The 20093-nt window shown below is 56.4% G+C and overlaps 1 protein-coding gene across 2 annotated transcripts in view; it reads left to right on the top strand.

The window, feature by feature from the left end:
• The window catches only part of B4GALT5 (beta-1,4-galactosyltransferase 5), a 58973-nt gene that overhangs the window by 6218 nt on the left and 32662 nt on the right, over positions 1 to 20093 (top strand). Inside the window, exon 1 of one of the 2 annotated variants that reach the window (XM_064465178.1) lies at positions 14570 to 14836. The exons of the other annotated variant lie outside the window; for it this stretch is intronic. Coding sequence (XP_064321248.1) covers positions 14710 to 14836 — 127 coding nt within the window. The 5' untranslated portion in view covers positions 14570 to 14709. Of the gene's footprint in view, positions 1 to 14569; positions 14837 to 20093 lie in introns of those variants that run through there. 2 annotated transcript variants of the gene reach the window in all.

Raw genomic sequence — 20093 nt, 5'->3', positions numbered from 1 at the left:
TGACACGGCTGGCCAAGTGGCTGAATACACGGGCTGAGGAGGCTGACCTCCCCCTTGCCTTGGACACGGGGACGGTGTGACGAGTACCTTGTCGAGAAGGGATGGCTGACTTCTCCAGCCCTGTTTGCCCTTCAGGGAAGTGCATCCCGCCTGACCCCAGTGTAATTTCCTCTTTTTTGGCACCAGATGCTTGTTCATGCTGGCTTGTGCCCTGCCACGCACCAACAACGGCTCTGCTGGACAGGCAGATGCGGAGGACAGTCCCATCCACAGAGCTCGCCGCCTTCACAACAGACAGGCTCTGCTGGGTAAATGCTTCAAACACTGCCAAGTGGGGACAGGAGGTGCTGCCCCAGAGACAGGACATAGAGAAATTGTCCTCCCTCGGTTTTGCTTTTAAAAAGTGAATTTTTTTGCTCTGAGAACTCAGGCACTTCATGTGTTTCAGAGCTGGTGCTGTGCTTGTGCGCCGTGACTCATCCGAGCCCGCTCTCGCAGCAGCGTGCGATGGGCCTTCTGCCTCAAGATGTGACTCTCCCAGTGTGCATGGGTGACAGGCTTCGGCAGGAGGCAGTTGCTATTTTACAAATACCTAAACTGAGGCACAGAGAGGCTGGAGAAATGGCCCTGAAACAGACAGCAAGTCAACGCGTGAGCTGGGAAGCACGTCGCTCAGGGTCCGCTGCCCTCTGAGCAGCACTTTATCTTGAGACCAGCAAAGACTGGGGAAATCTGCTCCCACTCTCCCACCCTAACCTCCCAGGAAACAGGTTTCTGTTTGTTTACTAGCACAGACGGCTCTCACTGACACCACTTCCTTACCTGGCCTTTCTGGCCACCGCAGACAACCCGTACGTGGGCTGACTGCACCATGTGCTGGAGCCCTGCATGATGCAGCTCCATGGTTGTGTCTTCTGCCAGGCCCCGGGATGCAGCTCCCTGCGTCAGGCTAGCAGGTCCTGCAGGCCCTGGGTCTTCTTCCCAGCAACGGCCTCCAAATGCTTCTGCACGCTCAGAAAATGAGGCGAGAGAAGGCAGTGACGACCAAGTACCGCCCTTTTCCATTTCTTCCTGAACGTCTTCCTCAAGTCAATCTAGTTTCTCTTTAAGGGGCTGTTCAATGCTTAGTTTCAAACAAGCATTGCAAGCTCAAGCTTAAGCTTCCCACACCCTGCTGCAGGTGTGATTTCTGGAGTGTGTCTATGTATTTGGTGCATGTGTATCCATCCCAGAATTTGATGGCACTTTGCTTGTGTGCGTGCGTAGAGGGGTGACAGGGAAAGGAGATGCCAGCAGCAGAAACCACCATTTGTAAGTTAAGAAAAACAAAACAAAATAAAAGCCAAGAATGTAAAAATCAATTATGGTCAGGCTAGAATTAGAATTTAAAAAAACTACATTCCCCGCCTCCCCGACAAAAAGCTGGCAGAGGCTGTACGCAGACATCTCCAGAGATGAACTGCAGGGCAAGCAGATGCAGTCCTGCTCCCGGCAGCCTCCCCACTACTCTTCAGTATACTGAAATTGTGGAAACTTGCAGTATCTGCAGCTTCCTCTGGCAGCCGGTCCCGCCTGCGTCAAGCTGTGAGCAGAGCCACCTCCTTTTCTGTTCTGGCCCTAGCGGCCACCAGCGTCCGTGGATGTGGGTCCGTGCGCTGGGGGGGACCACGAGCGTGGTGTCTGCCCTTGCCCGCGGTGGCCCGGCGGCAGCTGCTTCCCGGACAGAAGCCATTCATCACCCGGGAGGTGAAACCCGCACACCAGCTGCAGGAAGCTTGGCCTTGCCTGCGCCCTGCTTTCCCCCTCCCACAGCGGTCCTTCACTGCCTGCCCCTCTGCCAGGGCTGCTTGTATTGCTGAATACCTTTTTGTTGAGGGCAGTGTTTAGGTATTCTCTGGATTACACTCTTGTTGGCATATAAATTAAAAGCTCTTCCTCCTTCCTTATTACAGGCTATCCTGAAAGCCCTCTGTCAGAGGGAATTAACAAACCTTTGTGACAGCTCTGATGAATGGAGTGTTTTGTTAGCCGGGTTAGTTACCGGTACCAGCCCCAAAAGAGCCCAAGTATCCGCTGTGCTGGTGAGAAGCATCTGCTGTGACCTGTCTACAAACAAATGGGAATGGGGAAAGAGAACAACTGTACAAACAACTGCATTTCTGCTCACGGCGGTAGCCTGGAGCTGCAGGGCACTCCCAGGACTTGTCACCTCACGCTCACACCAGCAGCCTGCTCTCGAGCTGCCTCCGAAACCCGCCAGCCCTTGCAGGAGGCGATGCAGGGCCCTTCCAAGAGGGATGCCAGTCTTCTCTGCCCTTTGCGAGTAACGGGATGGCACGGCAAAAGCAGCTGGGCCACGGGGAGGCATCCCCGTGGGCACTCCGAAGCGTGATTTAATGACAGCGGGCACACAGATTTCCCACCAGCCGGGTCTTCCCAGCGTCCAGCCTGCTCCTGCTCAGTAGCCCTGATGCAGCCAGAAACTGCCCAGTGCTGTTTAGCAGACTCGGGAACCCAAGCAGTAGGATCTAGGGTTTTTAGGTACACTCCGTCACCCTGGCCGTGGTGCCTGTGCTGGAGGAGAGGAGTTTCACAGCTGGAATGATGCAGGTATCTAGTTCAGATGTCCAGACATCCAGCAAAGTGATAGTAGCGAGAAGAATAATAACCTGGATGTGCTGACTCCTGCTCTGACTAGTAGGCCACGCTTCCCCTCTTGTCTCCTTTCCATCAGAGGCAGCTGGTGGCGGTTTTTATGGGCATTCCTCTGAAGTGCCTCCCTAGAAGAATGTTCTGCTCCTTGTGTTATCTCTGTAATCCCTTGTCAGGACAGCAGTTGCTCTGTTGATAAAACGCAGCTCCTGTTCACACCTACTCCACAAATCACTTTTGACACACAACACGCAGGCCCCGTATGGCAGAGAGGGGCGACCCTTCCCATGCCCCTGTGGCTGTTCTTGCCCCGAGCGAGCAACGTCACTGTGGCAGCCTGCAGCAGAGATGAGGGGACGAGTACAGATTTAGGAGAGGTAGAGTGAAAAAGCAACAACAACAAAGATTTAACGCTGGCGAGAGCGGTAACTATCTCATAGGACAGTGAGGATATATAACAAAAGAAACAGAAAGGATGAATGGAAGGAACCTTACCTTGCTGTGGTGGGCTAGTAGGCCCCCACCCAGTTGCTGACTCCCCTCCAGTGGGGTGGGGGAGAGCATCAGAAGGGCAAAAGGGACAAGAAAACTAGTGGGTCAAGATAAAGACAGCTTAATAAGTGCAGCAAAGCTGCACAAGCAAGCAAAGGAACATAGGAGTGAATTCAGCACTTCCCATCAGCAGGCAGGTGTTCAGCTGTTCATAGGGAAGCGCATAGGGGTTACTTGGGAAGACAGACACCACAACCCTGAGCGTGCCCACTTCCTCCTGTCCCTGAGCTTTCATTGACGAGGATGTTGCCCTGTGGCACGGAACACCCCTTTGGTCACTTGGGGTCAGCTGTGCCCCCCTGCCCAGCTTCTCACCCCCTCACCCTCCTCGCTGCAGGGCCCGAGTGGGAAAAAGAAAGGGCCTTGACGCTGTGCCAGCCCTGCTCAGCAGCAGCTAAACCACTGGGGTGTTATCAATGCTGGTTTAGTCAAAACTCCAAACCACAGCACCCAACCTGCACCTCTGAAGAAACTCCGCTCCCCCCAGCCAGACCCAGCCCAGCGGCGAAGTGCCCGGCAGCCAGCGGCGCTGGAGGAGGAGAGCCCGGTGAAGAGCGAGCAGGAGCTGAGGGCAAGCGAATTATTTCCTTTCCTTGGCAAGGCCATTCTCCTTGGATCCTCCTCTCTTTCCAAGAAGAGATCAGCTCTGGCAGCCTCCTTTCGGCCCTGCAATGACTCTTTCAACAGATCCGGCCGCTCCTTCTCCCTGCCACATCCATCCATCCATCCATGGCATACGGACTGGAGTGGGTGCCTTGCCCAGTGCCGTAGTGCTGCTGCCCATGTCTCTCCCTGGCTGTGGGGTGAGATGTAACCCAGCAGCTCCCCCCTGCTCTGAGAGCTAAGGCGAAGCCCCAGGGTCATGCCTTCGGCTGATACTCCAGTTAATTTCAGGGACGCTGCCAGAAAAATGGTTGCATGGCCTCAGGGTTTCAACTGCGATGTATGACATCCAATCCCTCCATCCCAGTGAAGCGGTACTGGCTCAAAGCGATCAGTGCTATTCTAAACCTAGAAATCTGCAGCACTAGTGAAAATGTTAACAAAAAGCTGTTTGTTTAGTTTAAAATGCCCTTACAGACTGAACAGCTTAAATCCAGGTTGCGTACAATGAACTGCACGCTGTAAATTTCTTTTTTCATGGTTTATCTGAGAAAAATATGCCCATGGCAAAGCCAGGCCTGGTTTGTTGTTGTAACTAGGCACCGTTCTTGGCAAACTCGCCTGCTAGCCGCAGTCAGTTGCTGTGAATAACTAATGGAGGTTGCATAAGACGAGAAACTCTGTGAACCTGGCTGAAACCGGCTGTCATGCCGGTAATGCAGGGAGTACCTCTCTCCCCTCTGAATCATGAGGCGGTGATTCTCTGGGGACACAGAGCAGTTAGGGCCAGCAGACCCATTAGGTCATCGCAGCCGGACACCTCTGTGTCACGGGCCACTTAGTATCATCGGTAAAACCCTGTAATGAACCCCATAGCTTGTGTTTCAGGGAGGCAGGGTGTGTGGCTGACACATAAATTCCAGAAAATTGTACCTCTTTAACTGGGTGACATCAAGAAATAGAGAAACTACCACTTCCACTTTTGCTCTTACAAAATTCAGCCTGATTTCTAATTGAAATATTTCTGGCTGCAGTTATGTTATGTAGCCACTCAGGTTGTTCGTAACAAGCAAATATGAGCCCTGGCGTCCCGATTAAATTCCAGTTTAGTTGACTGTATTCTGCTTCCATACAGTTTCCACCGTTTCGGTACTTGCTGGTGATGCTCTGCCTCTCCTGCCCTGCCCTGCATTCCTGGGTGATTCTGTGCTGTCAGCTGCAGACCCTGGCATGGGCTTGGGCTGAGCTCTTGAGCACCTTGGAGGGACTATCAGAGCAGGCTCAGGCTGATCGTGGACCGCAGCCCTTGTTCCTGTTGTTCAGATGAACACACTGCACACACGCAGCCACATGTGCAAAGCAGAACTAAATCTGGCTGGCAGCACAAATAGTGCCGTGTCGCAGTACCCAGGCTGGCACAAACAACCCCGTCACACCAGCAACGTGGTCTCCATCAGGAAATGCTCTGCCTCTTTAGGGTCCACCCTGACGCGACTGTTGTCTTCCCCCGTGGGCAAACAGGGCCGCTGCCGTCCTGTGTGGGGGACCAGGGCTGGTGCCTTTCTTTGTGGCTTTCCTGGGCAGATGGTTTGTACACGCTCAGCAAATCCATCGCGCTTGAAAGGTGCTGATCCAGCACACACACGTACGCAGCTGCCCAGCACCTCCACAACAAATCTGATGCTTCCAGAAGGTGTTGGTCTTGCAGCACATACGCTGGGCAGAAAAATGCTGCACTTTTTCTTCCTGATTTTTGCTGTGTGTGGCAGCACAGCTGGGGCTGCCGTACAGCGCTGCCAGCCAGACTGCAAATCCTGGACTGCAGTAAATAACTCTTGTCCTCTCCCCGGGTAAAATATCTAGGCTGAAAAAGAGCATGTATCTGGGGAAAAGCACAGGCAGCAAGCTCACCTGGGGGGATGGCTGCAGTTCCAGAATAAGATGCTTCCAGGTGCCTTAGGATCCCTTGCACTGAGGGCATTAAATCAATACCTATTCCACTCCTATAGGCAGGGTCCTGCTTATGTCAAAGCTGATGCTTCAAACCATTAAGTAACCACAAAACTGAACTGCCCTGTAGTGAGATACGCGGTGGAGTAAAGATCTATTTAGTCCATTTTGTCACAGCTGATGCTGTGGAAACCTCCAAAGCCACTCGAGAGATACTTTGCCCATGAATTCTGTGAAGAAGGAAGGACAGGGATTTGTGCGTGGCACCTCCCAGCCTCGCGTGAGGACCATCGGAGGGATGACGCCGGTCAGTGTTTTCCACGATCAGCACTGAGAAGACGGTGCGAACAGTGGTGCGGGTGCTGGGACGAGCAGGTGTGTGCCCTGCCCTTGGTGGCTGCTCGACAATTTGACACCAGCCCTATGCTATTGAAATCGCTCATTTACTTTCTTCTGCTCAGCAAGTCGAGCCAATACCCCAGGACCAGGCAGTGCCTTTGCCCTTGCTTCGCCCTGGACTCCTGCAGCACCGCTGGCTGTAGAGCCCTGAATGCCGGGGGCCTGGGGTGGTCTGAGTCTATAGTTTGCAAGCCCATATTCAGAGTCCTGCTGTTTTAGCTGTTACAAACAATCCTACATTCAAACCAACTGGCCCCGAGTTTCACTTTCCGCTCCACGCCGGGGGATTTCTGGTTGTTAATTTTTCAGAGGCACCCAGCGAAGCTGAGTAAGGCAGGGAAGCAGCCTCAGACTGCCTGAGCATGGAGGAAGTTACACATTTGGCATTCAAAAAAAAAATGTATGCAAATAGCTTTTCCAAGGCGTTCTCATCACCATCCACGCTGAAAGCAATTAAACCTCCCTCAGAGTGACACTTCCATGCAAAAAACATTATACAGCACGTCGCCAAACTCGAGCACAGCCAAACAAACCATTGGAGGCAACAATTCTGGGCTCTGAACTGTTGTTCTCCAGATGAGGTATAAACCAGTTGCAGCAGCAAGAGCAGCAGCTGTTTTTAGAGCTGGTAAAGGTCTCTTTAGCTTGACTTCAGCTTTTCTGCTCTCAGTCGCACTCGCCCTTGCAAAGACTTTGGAGTCAGATACTTATAGAGTGACAGCAGGAGTTCCGCTGCAAACAGGAACAAAATCAAGCACGAAAGGAAATCATTAGGATATCCTCAGAATAAAATAAATATAGTGTGCTGGTTTGGGCTGGGATAGAGTGAACGTTCTTCACAGCAGCTCGTACGGGGCTGTGGTTTGGATTTGTGCTGGAAACAGTGCTGACAGCACAGGGACGGCTGCGCTCCTGCTGAGCGGGGCTTGCCCAGAGCCAAGGCCTTTCCTGCCCCTCACCCCATCCCACCAGTGAGGGGCTGGGGGGGGACACGGCCAGGACAGTGACCCCAGCTGACCCCAGGGCTGTCCCACACCACACGGCGTCATGCTCAGCACATGGAGCTGGGGGAGGAGGGGGAAGGGGGCACGTTGGGAGTGATGGCGTTTGCCTTCCCCAGTCCCCGTTGGGCGTGATGGAGCCCTGCTGCCCTGGGGGTGGCTGAGCACCCACCTGGCGTGGGGAGGAGGGAAGGGATTCCTTGGCTTGCTCTGCCTGTGTGCGCGGCTTTTGCTTTCCCTGTTAGACTGTCTTTGGCTCATCCCAGGGGTTTTCTCACTTTTACCCTCCTGATTGTCTCCCCCATCCCAGCGGGGGGGAGCGAGCGAGGGGCGGGTGGGGCTGAGCTGCCGGCTGGGGTTAAACCACAACAACAGTAAAGATGCAAATGGTCCTTCGGGGAAAAATAAAGACATACAGCACAAATGGTGCCAGTGCCAAAAGCAGGCGGCAATTAAGCCTAGAGGAGAGGGAACCTGAAAGGGCAGTGTTGATGGTTCTAGCAGATTGCTGTCATGGGCTGAGCTGCTTCCTAAGCCTTGATTCAGCACATGCCTAAGTGCTGCTGAAGTCGGTGACTTTTAAGGGGGTATTTCAGTGCTCTGTCAAACCGCAGGTTACGGGGAGGGGAGAGGGAACGCGGCCAAAACGGGTACCTCTCACCCAGCGCCAACAGTGATGTGCAGCCCGACACGCTGTGTGCCGACAGTACCCAGCTCGTGCCAGCACCACGTCAGTGCTCTCCGCAGGAGGAAAACATCCAGAGCACGGTCCTGCCTGGTGCCCGCCATGCGGCAGCTGGCTGGCGGTACCCTCGGAGCTGTGCGGGGACGATGACCAGGAGCTCTTCCCACAGCTACGTTACAGCTCATCGCAGCAAACGTTTAGCCAGGCCGCCGCTGCTTGGGGATTGCTGCGGGAGCTGGCAGCAATGGCCCAGGCAAACGTGGGACAGCAGGGCCAGCTTTCCAGCCCCATGGTTTTCATGGGGACATGAGTGTCATGGGGACCTGAAAAACAAATGCCCAAGCTCCTGTTGGCTGTGGAGGGCAAAGCAAGCCTCCCCTCCGCACATCAGACCAAGATGAGCAGAAATCACTTTGGGCGATGCTCACTGCACTGCTTCTGAGAGACAAACCCCAAAACAGAGCCCAACCTTGCTATGATTTTAAGAGAAATGAAAGGCTCACACGTTTTAAGAAAGTCCTACAAGCCCTTTCCTTGTACATCAAAGGGCAATGACTACAGAGGCAATGCCTGGGTGGTCGAGAGGTTCGGCTCTTTGCCTTCTTAATTAAATATTTATTCCAGTTAATCAAAATCCAAGCTGAGAAGAAGGTTAAGATGGCTGGAAGCCTTTATACTTTACTTCAGCAAAATATCTAAATACATTCACAGAATTAATTAGGATTCAGCCGTGTGGCTGCAAGTGCAAGGAGGGTCCAGAATGGAGCCATTTCGTAGGGTCACCGGGGTAGTTTGGCACTGGTCAGCAGGTGAGTGGAAGTGGTTAAAATCCCCTCGGTTGTAGCTATTGAAGGTAATGGGCATTTTTTGCTGCACAGCAGAAGAATTTGTATTCTGTATGTGAAACGCTATATTTCAGGTAGCTGTGGAAGGTTATTATTCACCACACAACTGACTTCCCCACTTGGGAATCCAATTAAGCTGTTGGCCTCGTGAGTTAATTTTGCATTATGTAATTACGAGTTAATAGAAAGCAGTTTCCTCTGAAATGTTCTTTTGTTCCTGGTTGTCCTTGTTCCCAGATTTCTGGAAGACAGTCACATTTCTACACGGTGTGAAGTCCTGACCTCTTGTTCACAGGTGGCTTCAACAGAGGCAGAATTTCACCCTGCTTTCTTGCCTCTGCTGTTCATTTTGAAATCCAGCTGTGTGTCTGAATAGCCCAGATGTTTCCTCCACCCCTGTCACCTGGCAGGAGTTAGGCAGGGTGTCTCTTCTGCCTGCACTGCCCTTTCATCTGTTTTTGCCTGACTCCCTTGCAATCCCTCGCAGACCAGGGAAGAGCAGCACTCTTCCACCCCATCCACAACAAGGCTGGCCCCAACGGAGAATTTCCTGGCATCCCCATCTTGACCTCCTGGTGTGCTGAAAATGGCCTGTTTATTTTCTGACTCTCAGCTTGAGCTGTTTGGCAGTATTTTAGCCCAGCCATCGTCATAGCTTTTGAGAGGGAATTTGTTAAGTGATATTTTAAAATCTGGATAAATTACTTACACTAAATTATACAATAATTTTCCCTCTTGTCTTCTGAAGTTTCCTTCCTTGGGAAATTTTGGAAAGTACAGCCTGATGTATTCCCTCGACAAAATATTTAGATCTCAGAGACATTTTATGAGTCTTTGTGCAAGTCCACTTCGACTGGGATAGATCGTCAGCCTTCAGAGGTGGGCTGATGCAGACAGAGGCACCAAAATCAACCGAATCTCTGCAAAGTGCTGTGACAAGCTTAATATTTTAGCCTATTTTTCTGATGACAGCCACCTTCCAAGTGAACGTGGAACTCGGCAAAAACATTTCTGTTGATATCACCTACTTTTGGGAGCTATGACACATCTGTTGACTGTGGCAGAATGAGCCATCCCTATGGTTAGGCACGTGTGCAGGTGCTATGAAGATCAGAGCCCTAATAGCCTTGTTAGAAAGTGTAGTGGGTGGCATAACCTGAGAACTGGTCTACAGCGATCCCACTTGCAAGGAGCACCTTGCAGCGTTCAGCGTTCTTCCATCTTAATAAACAAATATCTGCCTTTGGTTTCCTTTCTGTTACTGCCAACACATTGATGTGAGATAAAATAGCAGCACCTGTGGGTGGCAGTGGTCTGATACCCAGCTGAAAATGCCAGGGCCACTTAGGTGTGCTCTTATTGCCAAATTAAGTACACACCCTGTTGTGTCTTTCTGAAAACCTGCTGCATCAATAATTATGTCCATGATCCGGCACACAGCAAATGATATGCTGAGTGAATATTTATTGCAAACGCTTTGTCTGTGGGTGTGCACATAGAAAATATTTACATTCCTACTATGCATGCATCCTCTGTGTCCTGCTCCTGCTCAGAGCTGGTGATGACACTGCGTTGCCTTTAAATGGAGCTGGAGCAAGCTCCACGTTGCAAAGAGACTTTTAGTAAAAGGTCGAGGGCGCGCATTGCTTTTGCAAAGCCAAGAGCTGGTCAGTATCCAGCCCACCTCAAGCCTCTGTCTGTCTCTTGAGTGCTACAGCTCAGGTTCCCGCGTTGGTCACAGATTGTCTGGCAGCAGAAGGTCCAGGGAAGACCCAAAGCAAACAGCACTGCCGAGCAGCCGGAGGGCTGACACGGTGCGATGCTGACTGTCCTCACCTTTATACATGGAGGCATTTTCCTGATCACAGGATGGAGTCTTCATTGTGGAAAGTCTCTGCCATTGGGACTGAAGGTGCCAGAAGTTCCAGAGACCGTGACAGAGATTGCAAAATGCTAGCAAGGGCTGTGACATCCTTGCTACAGTCTGTCCTGCGCAGAATCATAGAATCACAGAATCATCAAGGTTGGAAAAGACCTCTAGGATCATCAAGTCCAACCCCCAACCCAACACCCCCAGGCCTCCTAAACCATGCCCTGAAGTGCCACGTTTACATGTTTTTGAGCCCCCCCCCCCAGGGATGGCGACTCCCCCACCTCCCTGGGCAGCCTGTTCCAGTGCCTGACCATGTTTTCAGTAAAGACGTTTTCCCTAATATCCCATCTAAACCTCCCCTGACGCAGCTCGAGGCCATTTCCTCAAGTGGCCGAACAAAGATTATCCTCCCAGATTAGATAATCCGTGTTGGGCCTCTGCGTACAGTGACAATGAGAGAGGTGCAGCCAGAGCAGAGCTACCCTTTAGCGACCATTTCCAATCCCAAAACTGAGGAATACTTTCTCCACAGCAGCCCTCTTACCGGGCTGCCTGCTCTGGGATCGGCTCCTGCGTAGGGCCCTCTGCTAACCCTGCGGGCAGCGCTCCCAGCCCTGCCGGCTCCCCGCTGGCCCTCGGGAGCCGGTGGCACTGCCCGTCTGACACCCTGGGGCGCTTCCTCGGCGGGTGGCTTTGCTCCTTGCAGGGTCCAAGGCAGCTCCTGGCCGCTGTCCCGCAGCGGCGCCGGTGCTCCTGCGGCTGGGTGCGGGATCTGGCCCGCCGGGCGCCCAGCCTGGCTGTGCCAGTGTTCATCAGGAGCGAGCCGTGATAGTTGCCAGGCTGGTCTCCCACACACAGCACTTGAGCAACTGTGCTGGTGACACTGGGAGTATGGAGCTCCAGCCGCTCCAGACTGCGTGTGGTGCAAGAGCGTCTGCAGCCTCCCTCCGAGACCGTGCCCGCGCCGGGACACCCCCAGCCATCCGAGCAGAGCTCTGCCTCCAGTGGTGCAGAACGCCGTTTATGTGGAGACGCGCTCCGAGGGTGCAGCCATATCGCCTCGCGAGTGCAGGCGCGCTGGCGGGGCCCGTCCCTCCACTCCTGCTCATGGCCATGCACCAGCTGGCCTCACCTTCCCCTTCAGGCTGCCGGAAAAGCCGCGCATGCAAGCCCCCCTTCAAGGCGTCATCAGGAGGTTAAACTCTGCAGAAAGTGGGTCTTTGCTCGTCCGCCCCAGGCTGGGAGGGCTGGAGCAGCTGGTGCAGGCTGGAGCAGGGCAGGTGGAGGATGGTGGTGGGGCAGAGGCAGGACCCCCCCGGGGCATGAACCACCCGCACGCTCCCTGCAACAGCCCTGCTTGGAAGTGCTCCCAGCCCAAAGGCCGACCGTGGCCCTATGGAACTATCCCAAACTTTTAAACCCCTCTTGCTGTTTTCATCTCGTTTTATTTTATTGGAAGAGGGTGAAGGGAGGGAGAATGACTTTGGCTGCTGTTTTTTATCCCTTACCTGGGATGTGGTGGAGGGGCAGGGCAGGGAGGGGAGGGGAAAGGAGAGTAAGCAAAAAGAAAAGGGGGAGGCTGAAGTGGATTGACGAGGACTGAGCTGGGCCCTGGGAGAGAGGAAGAGGGGAGGTGAGTCAGAGCCCGGGCAGCGGGGCAGGCATGCCCTGCGTGGCTCCAGGGCTTCCCTCACTTCACTCCTCCGGGACAGCCCCACTGCAGCAGCCCGAGCCTGGGAGCAAGTTTCTGGGTGGCTCCTCCAGCCATGTCATTGCTAATTAAACATGTTAAAAAGGTTAGATTATTGGTTGTGACGATGCCTCACCTTTGACCATGTCTGCATCAAACAAATCACAAACCAAGCAAGAAATCTTCTTGGGTTTCCTTGCCCAAGCCACCACTTGGCCATGCAGTTCTGCCGGAGTATTGTGGGCTCCCAGAAATTAACAGGGCTCAGGACTGAGTTTGTTTCAGTGAAGGTGGTGGTGGAGTGGCAATCCTGGAAAACAAGAACGAGTTCCTTGTTCCTGAAGTTAATGCAGCTCATGCAGCCTCTCCGGGGAAATCCCTGCTTTCCTCCTCAGCCTCCCGGCTCTTGAGGATCCTCTGTCCTCGAGATCCTTCTGTGCCTTGGCACATTAAGAAAATTAATGCCTTACCTTTTAAAGAGAGACTTCTACTTTTCTGCTAATCCCCGCTCTTTTTTTACTTTATCTTCATTTTTATCCTCATTCCTCTGAGAATCTGTGTATCTAACAGGAGCGCTTTTGTCTCCCATTTGTCGAATGCGAGAACTGTTTTCTTTATTTGCCCTTACTGTATCCAGGCTGGAAGGGGGGCTAATCCTTCCTGGTATTACTGGGGTACACAGCTGTACCTGGAGAATCCTTCATCCCCGCGTCTGGCCCGGGGCTGACGTGGGGCCGGTGCTGGGCACCCCCAGCTGCAGCCAGGCAGTCACCGCCTGCCTGGGCTGGAAGTTTGGACTGAGCGGCCGCCCCCGGGCGCGGAGGCAGTCGGGGACACACCGGGCACGTCCTGGCAGATGGTCTGTCCCCACCTCCCACGCCACGGCCCATCGTTCCTGGAGGTGCCGCTGCCTTCGCTGCCCACCTTGGGCAGAGGTAGCCGGCCCTTGCCTGCGTGCCTGGTCCACGGCCCTGCTTCCCGCCCGGGGCCTGGGGCCCAGGCTTGGTTTTCGCAGCTCTGTCTGCTGGTGAGTAAGGAATTACCTCTCCCTCCAGCCTCCCCTGAACACAGTCTGAGTTGCACAGATCCTGCAAGCATAAATGAGGCAAAAAACGCAGCCCTGTGGGCTGGACGGGGCCCCGTCTCCTCTGCAACTACTTCTTCTGGCTCCCCTGATGGGGATGGTGTTTCTTCTCTCCCATTTTTTCGTTTCCAGGCATCTCTGTATCTCCTTCCAACTCCTCCTACACACAACAGAGGAACTGCCCACAAACATGTGCAGAACTACTTAATTACTCTTTAACCGACTGGGCTGCTCGTTGCTGCTAGTGCTGATTGTTGCGCTGACCACCATGACTTTGCCCCCTCTTCACTTCCACCCATCTGTGCCCATCACCTCCTCTCCGGCTGTGCCTCCTCCCACGCAGTATCTGGGGGGCACCCAGCACTCGTCCAAACAGACCCCTGCTGCCTGGGGGGCTGGGGGCGGAGGTGTCAGCCCTTGCTCTGCTGGTGCTGGGCGTCCCAGGTTCGTTACCGGGTGTCCCAGGAACATGGCTGAGTGTCCCTGGACCGTTGCTCAGTGCCCTGGGCCATGGATGAGTGTTTCAGTGCCATTGCTGGGTGTCCCAGTGCCATCGCTGAATGTCCCAGGCCCACGGCCAGGTGTCCCAGTGCCATTGCTGGGTGTCCCAGGCCCACGGCCAGGTGTCCCAGTGCCATTACTGGGTGTCCCCGTGCCACAGCCAGGTGTCCCCGTGCCATCGCTGGGTGTCCCAGTGCCACGGCTGGGTGTCCCAGTGCCATCGCTGGGTGTCCCAGTGCCACGGCTGGGTGTCCCCGTGCCACAGCCAGGTGTCCCCGTGCCATTACTGGGTGTCCCAGGCCCACGGCCAGGTGTCCCAGTGCCATTACTGGGTGTCCCCGTGCCACAGCCAGGTGTCCCCGTGCCATCGCTGGGTGTCCCTGGACCACGGCTGGGTGTCCCCGTGCCACAGCCAGGTGTCCCCGTGCCACAGCCAGGTGTCCCAGTACCACGGCTGGGTGTCCCCGTGCCACAGCCAGGTGTCCCCGTGCCATTACTGGGTGTCCCAGGCCCACGGCCAGGTGTCCCAGTGCCATTACTGGGTGTCCCCGTGCCACAGCCGGGTGTCCCAGTGCCATCGCTGGGTGCCCCAGTGCCACGGCCGGGTGCCCCAGTGCCACCAGCAGTGCCGCAGCCCCGGGAGCGGGGCGGGCCCAGCCGAGGACCCCCGCGCGCTGCAGCGGCGGCGGGAGTTTGCAGCCGGTCCCCGCGGCGCCCCGCCCCGCCCCGCCGCGGCTCATTCATGCGGCGGCGCTGGGCGCGGGCGGCGGCTCGGAGCGGCCCCGGCGCGGCGCCTCCCGCCGGGCCTCGGCGCATGTGAGCGGCGGCGGCGGCGCAGCGGCAGCAGGGCGGCGGCGGCGGCGGCGGATCGGCCATGCGGTGGCCCCGCGGCCCCCGCGGCGCCTGGCGGCTGCTGCCCCGGCGCTCGCTGCTGGCCGCGCTCTTCCTCTTCTCGCTCTCCTCCTCCTTCCTCTACTTCGTCTATGTGGCGCCGGGCATCGGTAAGCGGCGGGCCGAGGCCCGGGGCGCGGGGCGGGGGCACGCCGCCTCCCGCTGGAAACGCTGAGTAATGCGCGACCGGCCGGCCCGGGGGCTGCGGCATCCCCGGCGGCCGCGGCCCGGAGAGGGGCGGCCCGGGCCCTGCGCCCCCGGCCGCGGCCCCGCGGAGCCGCCGGGGCGAGCCCGCGGCCGGGGGAGGGGAGGGGGGTGGGGTGGGGGAGAGGGCGGTGTGCCCGGTGCCTCCCCCGCCGCGCCCCTCGGGCGGGCACGCGCGGCGGTGCGGGTCCCCGTTGCGGGAGGGGCCGCCCGCGCCCCGCGCGGTTCCCCCGGGCCGGCGGGGCCCGAGCGGTGCCGCTGCCGGGGGCGAGCGGGGGGCGGGGGGGGGGCGGCGAGCCCGCCGCCCGCCCGCCCGGGGAGAGGTTGTTTTGGAGAAGTGGAGCGTTGCCCAAGTGCTTGCGGTCTCCACTCGCTTTCTGGTGAAAACCCCGCTCTTTCCGTCGAGGGGGGAGATAAGCGTGTGGCTCGGGGCGGCAGCGTGCTCGTTGCCCTCCGTTTTTCCATAGCGCCTCGCCGGGACCCGGGTGGTCGCCAACCAGAATGGCCAGCACCCGGTGCCGGTGCCCCGGGGCCGCGCGCCCGTCCGCCCCGCGATACCGGAAAGCTTGTGCCTCGGAAAGCAGCTGCTATCATCGTACAGCGTGTCTCATTTCTGCGCGGAGCCAAGGCTTGCGGTTTGGCCTTCAATCCAACTTTGACAACAATTAAGTTTTTTAAAAGCAATCTTTTAAAAAAAAAAAAAATCTTGTGAATGGGAGTTTCTCCTTGAAATGTCATTGGTTTTACTCATGCCACCCCTAGCTCGGACATCCCGGGGGGACCCGTGTGTGCTTTTCAAGGTGACTTCTGCGGGGTTTATTTACAGGCGACATCCCGGGGCTGCCGCTGGACTCCGGGAGCCTTGCGCGGGGCTAAGCTGGGGGTGGCTGGTGTGCGAAGCCCTGCTCGTGGGGCTCGTGTCCTGGGCTCAGGCCGAGTGAGGACACGCGTCCTGGGCCTCCCACCGCGCTGCTGCCTGGCGCGGTGGCCCGGGCCGTCCCGGCGGGCTGGTTGGAGTCCCGCAGGCTGGCCGCGGGCCTGCCGAGCCGCTCCCGTGCGCCCGTTGGACAGTTTCACCCTGGTGCGAATGGGTGGCACAGCCACTGCCTGCTCCCTCTGTAAACAGAGCCTGACCCGTCCTGTCCACGTGCTGCCGTGGGGCTGGCAGCTGTTTTATCGGACGCCTGCTGCAGCCCCTCGCAGGGCAGGCCCAGGGGATGTCCTCTTCAAGAGCGGTGGCGTGGCTCTGGACGGGCTTCCCCAGGCCCAGAGGGAATGGCTGTACAGTTTCTGAAGGAAACTTCTCTGATAAGGATGGTTTTGTTTCTTTTTTAGAGTTGTCTAATGCATTTAGTGCCGCTTCTTTATGTGGCCACCAGTCCTAGAGGTGCTGTAGGGTATAAAATACTGTTTAAAGCCAGCTCTGGGCCTAGAGGCCTTTCCCTTGGTGGACGTCAGACAACGCGGTCCCATCCTGCCCCGTGTTCTCACTGTCTGCAGTGCTGGAAGAGAAGGGAGAGAGGTCAAGGTGGTCGCTGTTCCCACCCGCCTGTGAATGTCAGCAATGTTCTGAGTCATCTCCCCATCAGGTGACAGAAGATCTGCTTCCTCCCCCCATCCCTTTCAGCCAGAAATGTTCCCTGGTGAAAACCCAGCCCAGTATTCCCAGGGCGCCGGGCTCGTCCTCCTGGCACTTGGAGGGAGTTCATTTTCAGGCCAGAGTGGCAAGAAGAAGCTTGGAAGAAAAGTGAGAGAGAGGAGACGAGCAGAGCCAAGGATTTAATGAACCGACGGTGTGCCATGTGATGGAGAGATGCCGTCAGCGGGGGGTTCTGGGGCCCTCGGCGTGCCCGCCGCCCCCTCGTGCCGTGGGTAGGGCTGCGCTGCTTTTCTCTGGCTGCTGAAGGGCCTCAAGAAGCCTCTGCCCTTGCAGGACATGTTGGGGAAGTGGCTGAAGAAGGATTTGCAGCTCATCGGCTAAACCACTGGCAGAGGAGTGATTAATCCATTCCTTGACTGTACCTTAATTAGAAAATCCAAATAAACGGGACCTGAAGCTGTGAGCGAGCTTGAATCGTCCAGAGACTGGGCCTGGAAGGGCTTTCATTTGCTTGGTGCCGCAGGCTGCTGGGAAGGGGCTTCTACAGCAAACCTCTGCTCGTGGGGGTCAGCGGCTGGAGCCAGCCTGCCCAGCCTGGGCAGTGTCGGCTCCTCCGAGCTGGGAACGGCACGGCAGCGAGGGTCCCACCGGGCGGCCCTGTGGCAGGGTGTGCTGGGCCGAGTCTCTCCCTGAGCCCCTGGTTTGAGGGGGGGGGAAATCCATTGGCATTGCTGAGGCTTGTTGTGTTCGAGCAGTTGTGCGCCAGTGCCAGGAGAAAACTGGGACAGTTGCACTTCTGGGTGCTGTCTCAGCGCATTGGCGTGGAGCTGGCACGCTTGCTGGCTCCCTTGCTGGCTGGAAAAGCTGGAAAACTGCTCCTGGTGCCCTTTGGGGAAGGGGAGCCCAGCCTGGGCTCTGAGTTGCCTACCCTGGTGCTGGCCTGTTGCCCAGCCAGCCATTGTGTTTGCCTCCATGCAAATGCGGTAACGCCGGCGTGCTCTCGGTCTGCTCGAGATGGAAATGCAGCGAGAAATTAACGTTTACTGTCAGCAAATCGCCACGCTCGGCACCCACAGGGAGCCCGGAGCTTTTGGGGCTTATGTTTGCGTTGTGCCCTGGTTTATGCGATGCCTGGGTAGCTCCTCGCTTCTGCCTTTCACCAAGGTTTCCTCCTATGGAACTGAAATTTTCTTGTGGCTTCGAGTTTGTGCAGAGCGATCCAATGTAAACAGCCAGCGCTGCTTCCTTCCCAGCACTCGTGTCCAATACCCGTGTGCCCTCCCCACACACCACCCTAACAATTTACATCCTTGGGCTCCCAAAGCTACTCTGGAAAATAAATTGCCAGAGACCTAGCTGATGGCACAAATGCAGCAGGCTCCCCTTTCACCCGACGCTGTTCCCCGGCACCCGCTCGCTTTTGTCGCTGCCTGGCTGGGGTGATTATGTGGGTCTGTCTCATCGTGGCCATTGTGTGCTGGATGAGGCAGCCGATTGTTCTGCTCCGCGGTGAGCTGGGGCCGAGGCATGGCGGGGCTGGTGGAGATGCAGCGGCTGGAGGCTCTGGAAGATGCTCTCGTGCCTGCGTGGGTCCCTGCTGCCTGCCAGGAGGCCCTGCAAGGTGGCAGGTATGAGGCAATGCTTGTACGGGTGGGGAGGCCGCTTTTGCTCACCGCCTCGCTTGGAGGTCTTGCGAGTGGCAGCAGCAGGGTCAGGGGCTGCGAGGCAGGCTGTGTGTTAATTATGTGCAATCGCACTGGCCTCGCCTTTGGAATAAGCAGAGCTTGGCACGAGGCGAACCGTTTTGTCCTGCTCTGGAATCCAGTGTGCACCTCAGCGGGATTTTTTGCAAGGCTTGTTCCCAGCACTGAGGCTCTCGCCCTCCTGGGACAGCTGCCCTGCGTGCCTCTCGCTTCTCCAGCGGGGGTGTGCAGAAATGGGCTTGCCAGAGTTATTCTGTCTGCTCCTGGACCCGGGGGTTGGAGCAATGGTCCTCGAAGGAGCTAAGCTACAGTTCCGGAAAGTGACTTCTCTTGCTGGCTTTGTGCTCTTTTAACAGGGCCTGGGAAATCTAGGGAATTCCTTCCTGCAGCTGAAAACAGTAATGCTTTTACAAGCTGCTCGCGCTGCAAGTTGCTGTTTCATCTTGATAACTCTCACTGCAACAGTAGGAGCTTCTCAGACCTTGGATTTTGTCCTGGTGGAGAGGGTGGTTGCTGTGTGGCTGGGAGGAGGGAGGTCAGGGGCCTTCCCTGGTGCTCCGGTATCTGCTCTTGGCTTTTCCTGTGTTGTCTCTCTGGGTGTCGTAGCCTTTTCATTTTATTAAACTTAGGCTTGCAGGGGAGTTTTATTTGGTTGGATCTGATGTAGGAAGATAATGCAGAGAATTTACACTATTGGGTGAAAGATGGTTACCTTTGAGAGAGCTGCAATTCACTCTGGCTTTAGTACCTCAAAACTTATCAGGAATTGCTCCTGACCAGCCGTACAGGGCATGAGGTAGCAGCGTTGGCCCGGAATTACAGTTATGGTGCAAGAACTTAATTTTGATAGGCAGGAGTGCTTTGAAACGCTATTCCTCCACGCTGCGTTTCGGTGGTCAGCAGAGCAGTACCGCGGAGACCAACGGCATCCTTTGTACAGCTTGTTAGCTGCTTTGGCCCCTTGCAAGGATATTATGTGGCCGAATTTGGCTGATTGGGTCGGTTATTTAATGCGTCAGCCTGGCAGATCTTGGCACAGGGGAGTTCCAGGGTGAAAATGGCATGAGATTTTGCTACCACCAGCTTGCCCCAGTTTAAGGGCACCGTGGTACTGTGGGAGGCAGATGAGTGGCCCTTGGTGGTGGGGAATGGAGGCCAAGTAACGGCCGTGGTCCCAGGAAGGGCGACGGCACGGTGGGCAGTGCGGGCGAGGGGATGGGGAGGTCGTGGGGGGGTGGGCAGCTGCCGCTCTTGCCTTGTGCGCACCTCCTGTGGCGAGGTTAGCGTGGGGAGAGACGCGAAAGGGGACGGCGGCGCGGAGTCCCGAGCGTGGGGGCAGGCGGTGCCGGCCACAGCGGGGTGACGGTGCCCAGCTCACCCACGAAGCACCCCGGGGGCCGCGGCAGCCTTGGCTGGGCCGGGCAGAGGCTGGGCACCGGTGTCCTTCGGGGTTTGCCCGTGGCTTGCTGGGCGCTGCTCGAGCAGGGGCGGAAGGTGAAGGTGCAGCTCGGAATAACGAAACGAGGTTTGTGGTGTTGTAGTCCTGGCTTTACAGTCCTTTACGGTCCCTCTGCAGTGTAAAGGAGTGTGGTATCTCACTATGGGGCACTGGCAGCGCTGCCCTCCTGCACCCTCCTCTCCCCAAAAGATCTGCCAAGCAGCGTTGCACAACCTGCGGAAGGATCAGCCCCGCTCCTCAGTGTATCCCACCGAGGCATTTGCAGTCATCAGATGTGACAGTGACTGGGCGTAGTAAGAAATCCTTGAGTGCTCCTTGATGGGAGAACTTGAGCTCAGGGTCTCCTGTGCTACGTGTGGAAGGAGACTGGCGGCAGCTGCGGGAAATAGCTCCTTTGGTAG

This window comes from Phalacrocorax carbo, chromosome 14, assembly GCF_963921805.1.
Source record: "Phalacrocorax carbo chromosome 14, bPhaCar2.1, whole genome shotgun sequence".
NCBI lineage: Eukaryota > Metazoa > Chordata > Aves > Suliformes > Phalacrocoracidae > Phalacrocorax > Phalacrocorax carbo.
Note: the sequence above shows the minus strand (reverse complement) of the source record. Positions and strands in the feature narration are given on the sequence as shown.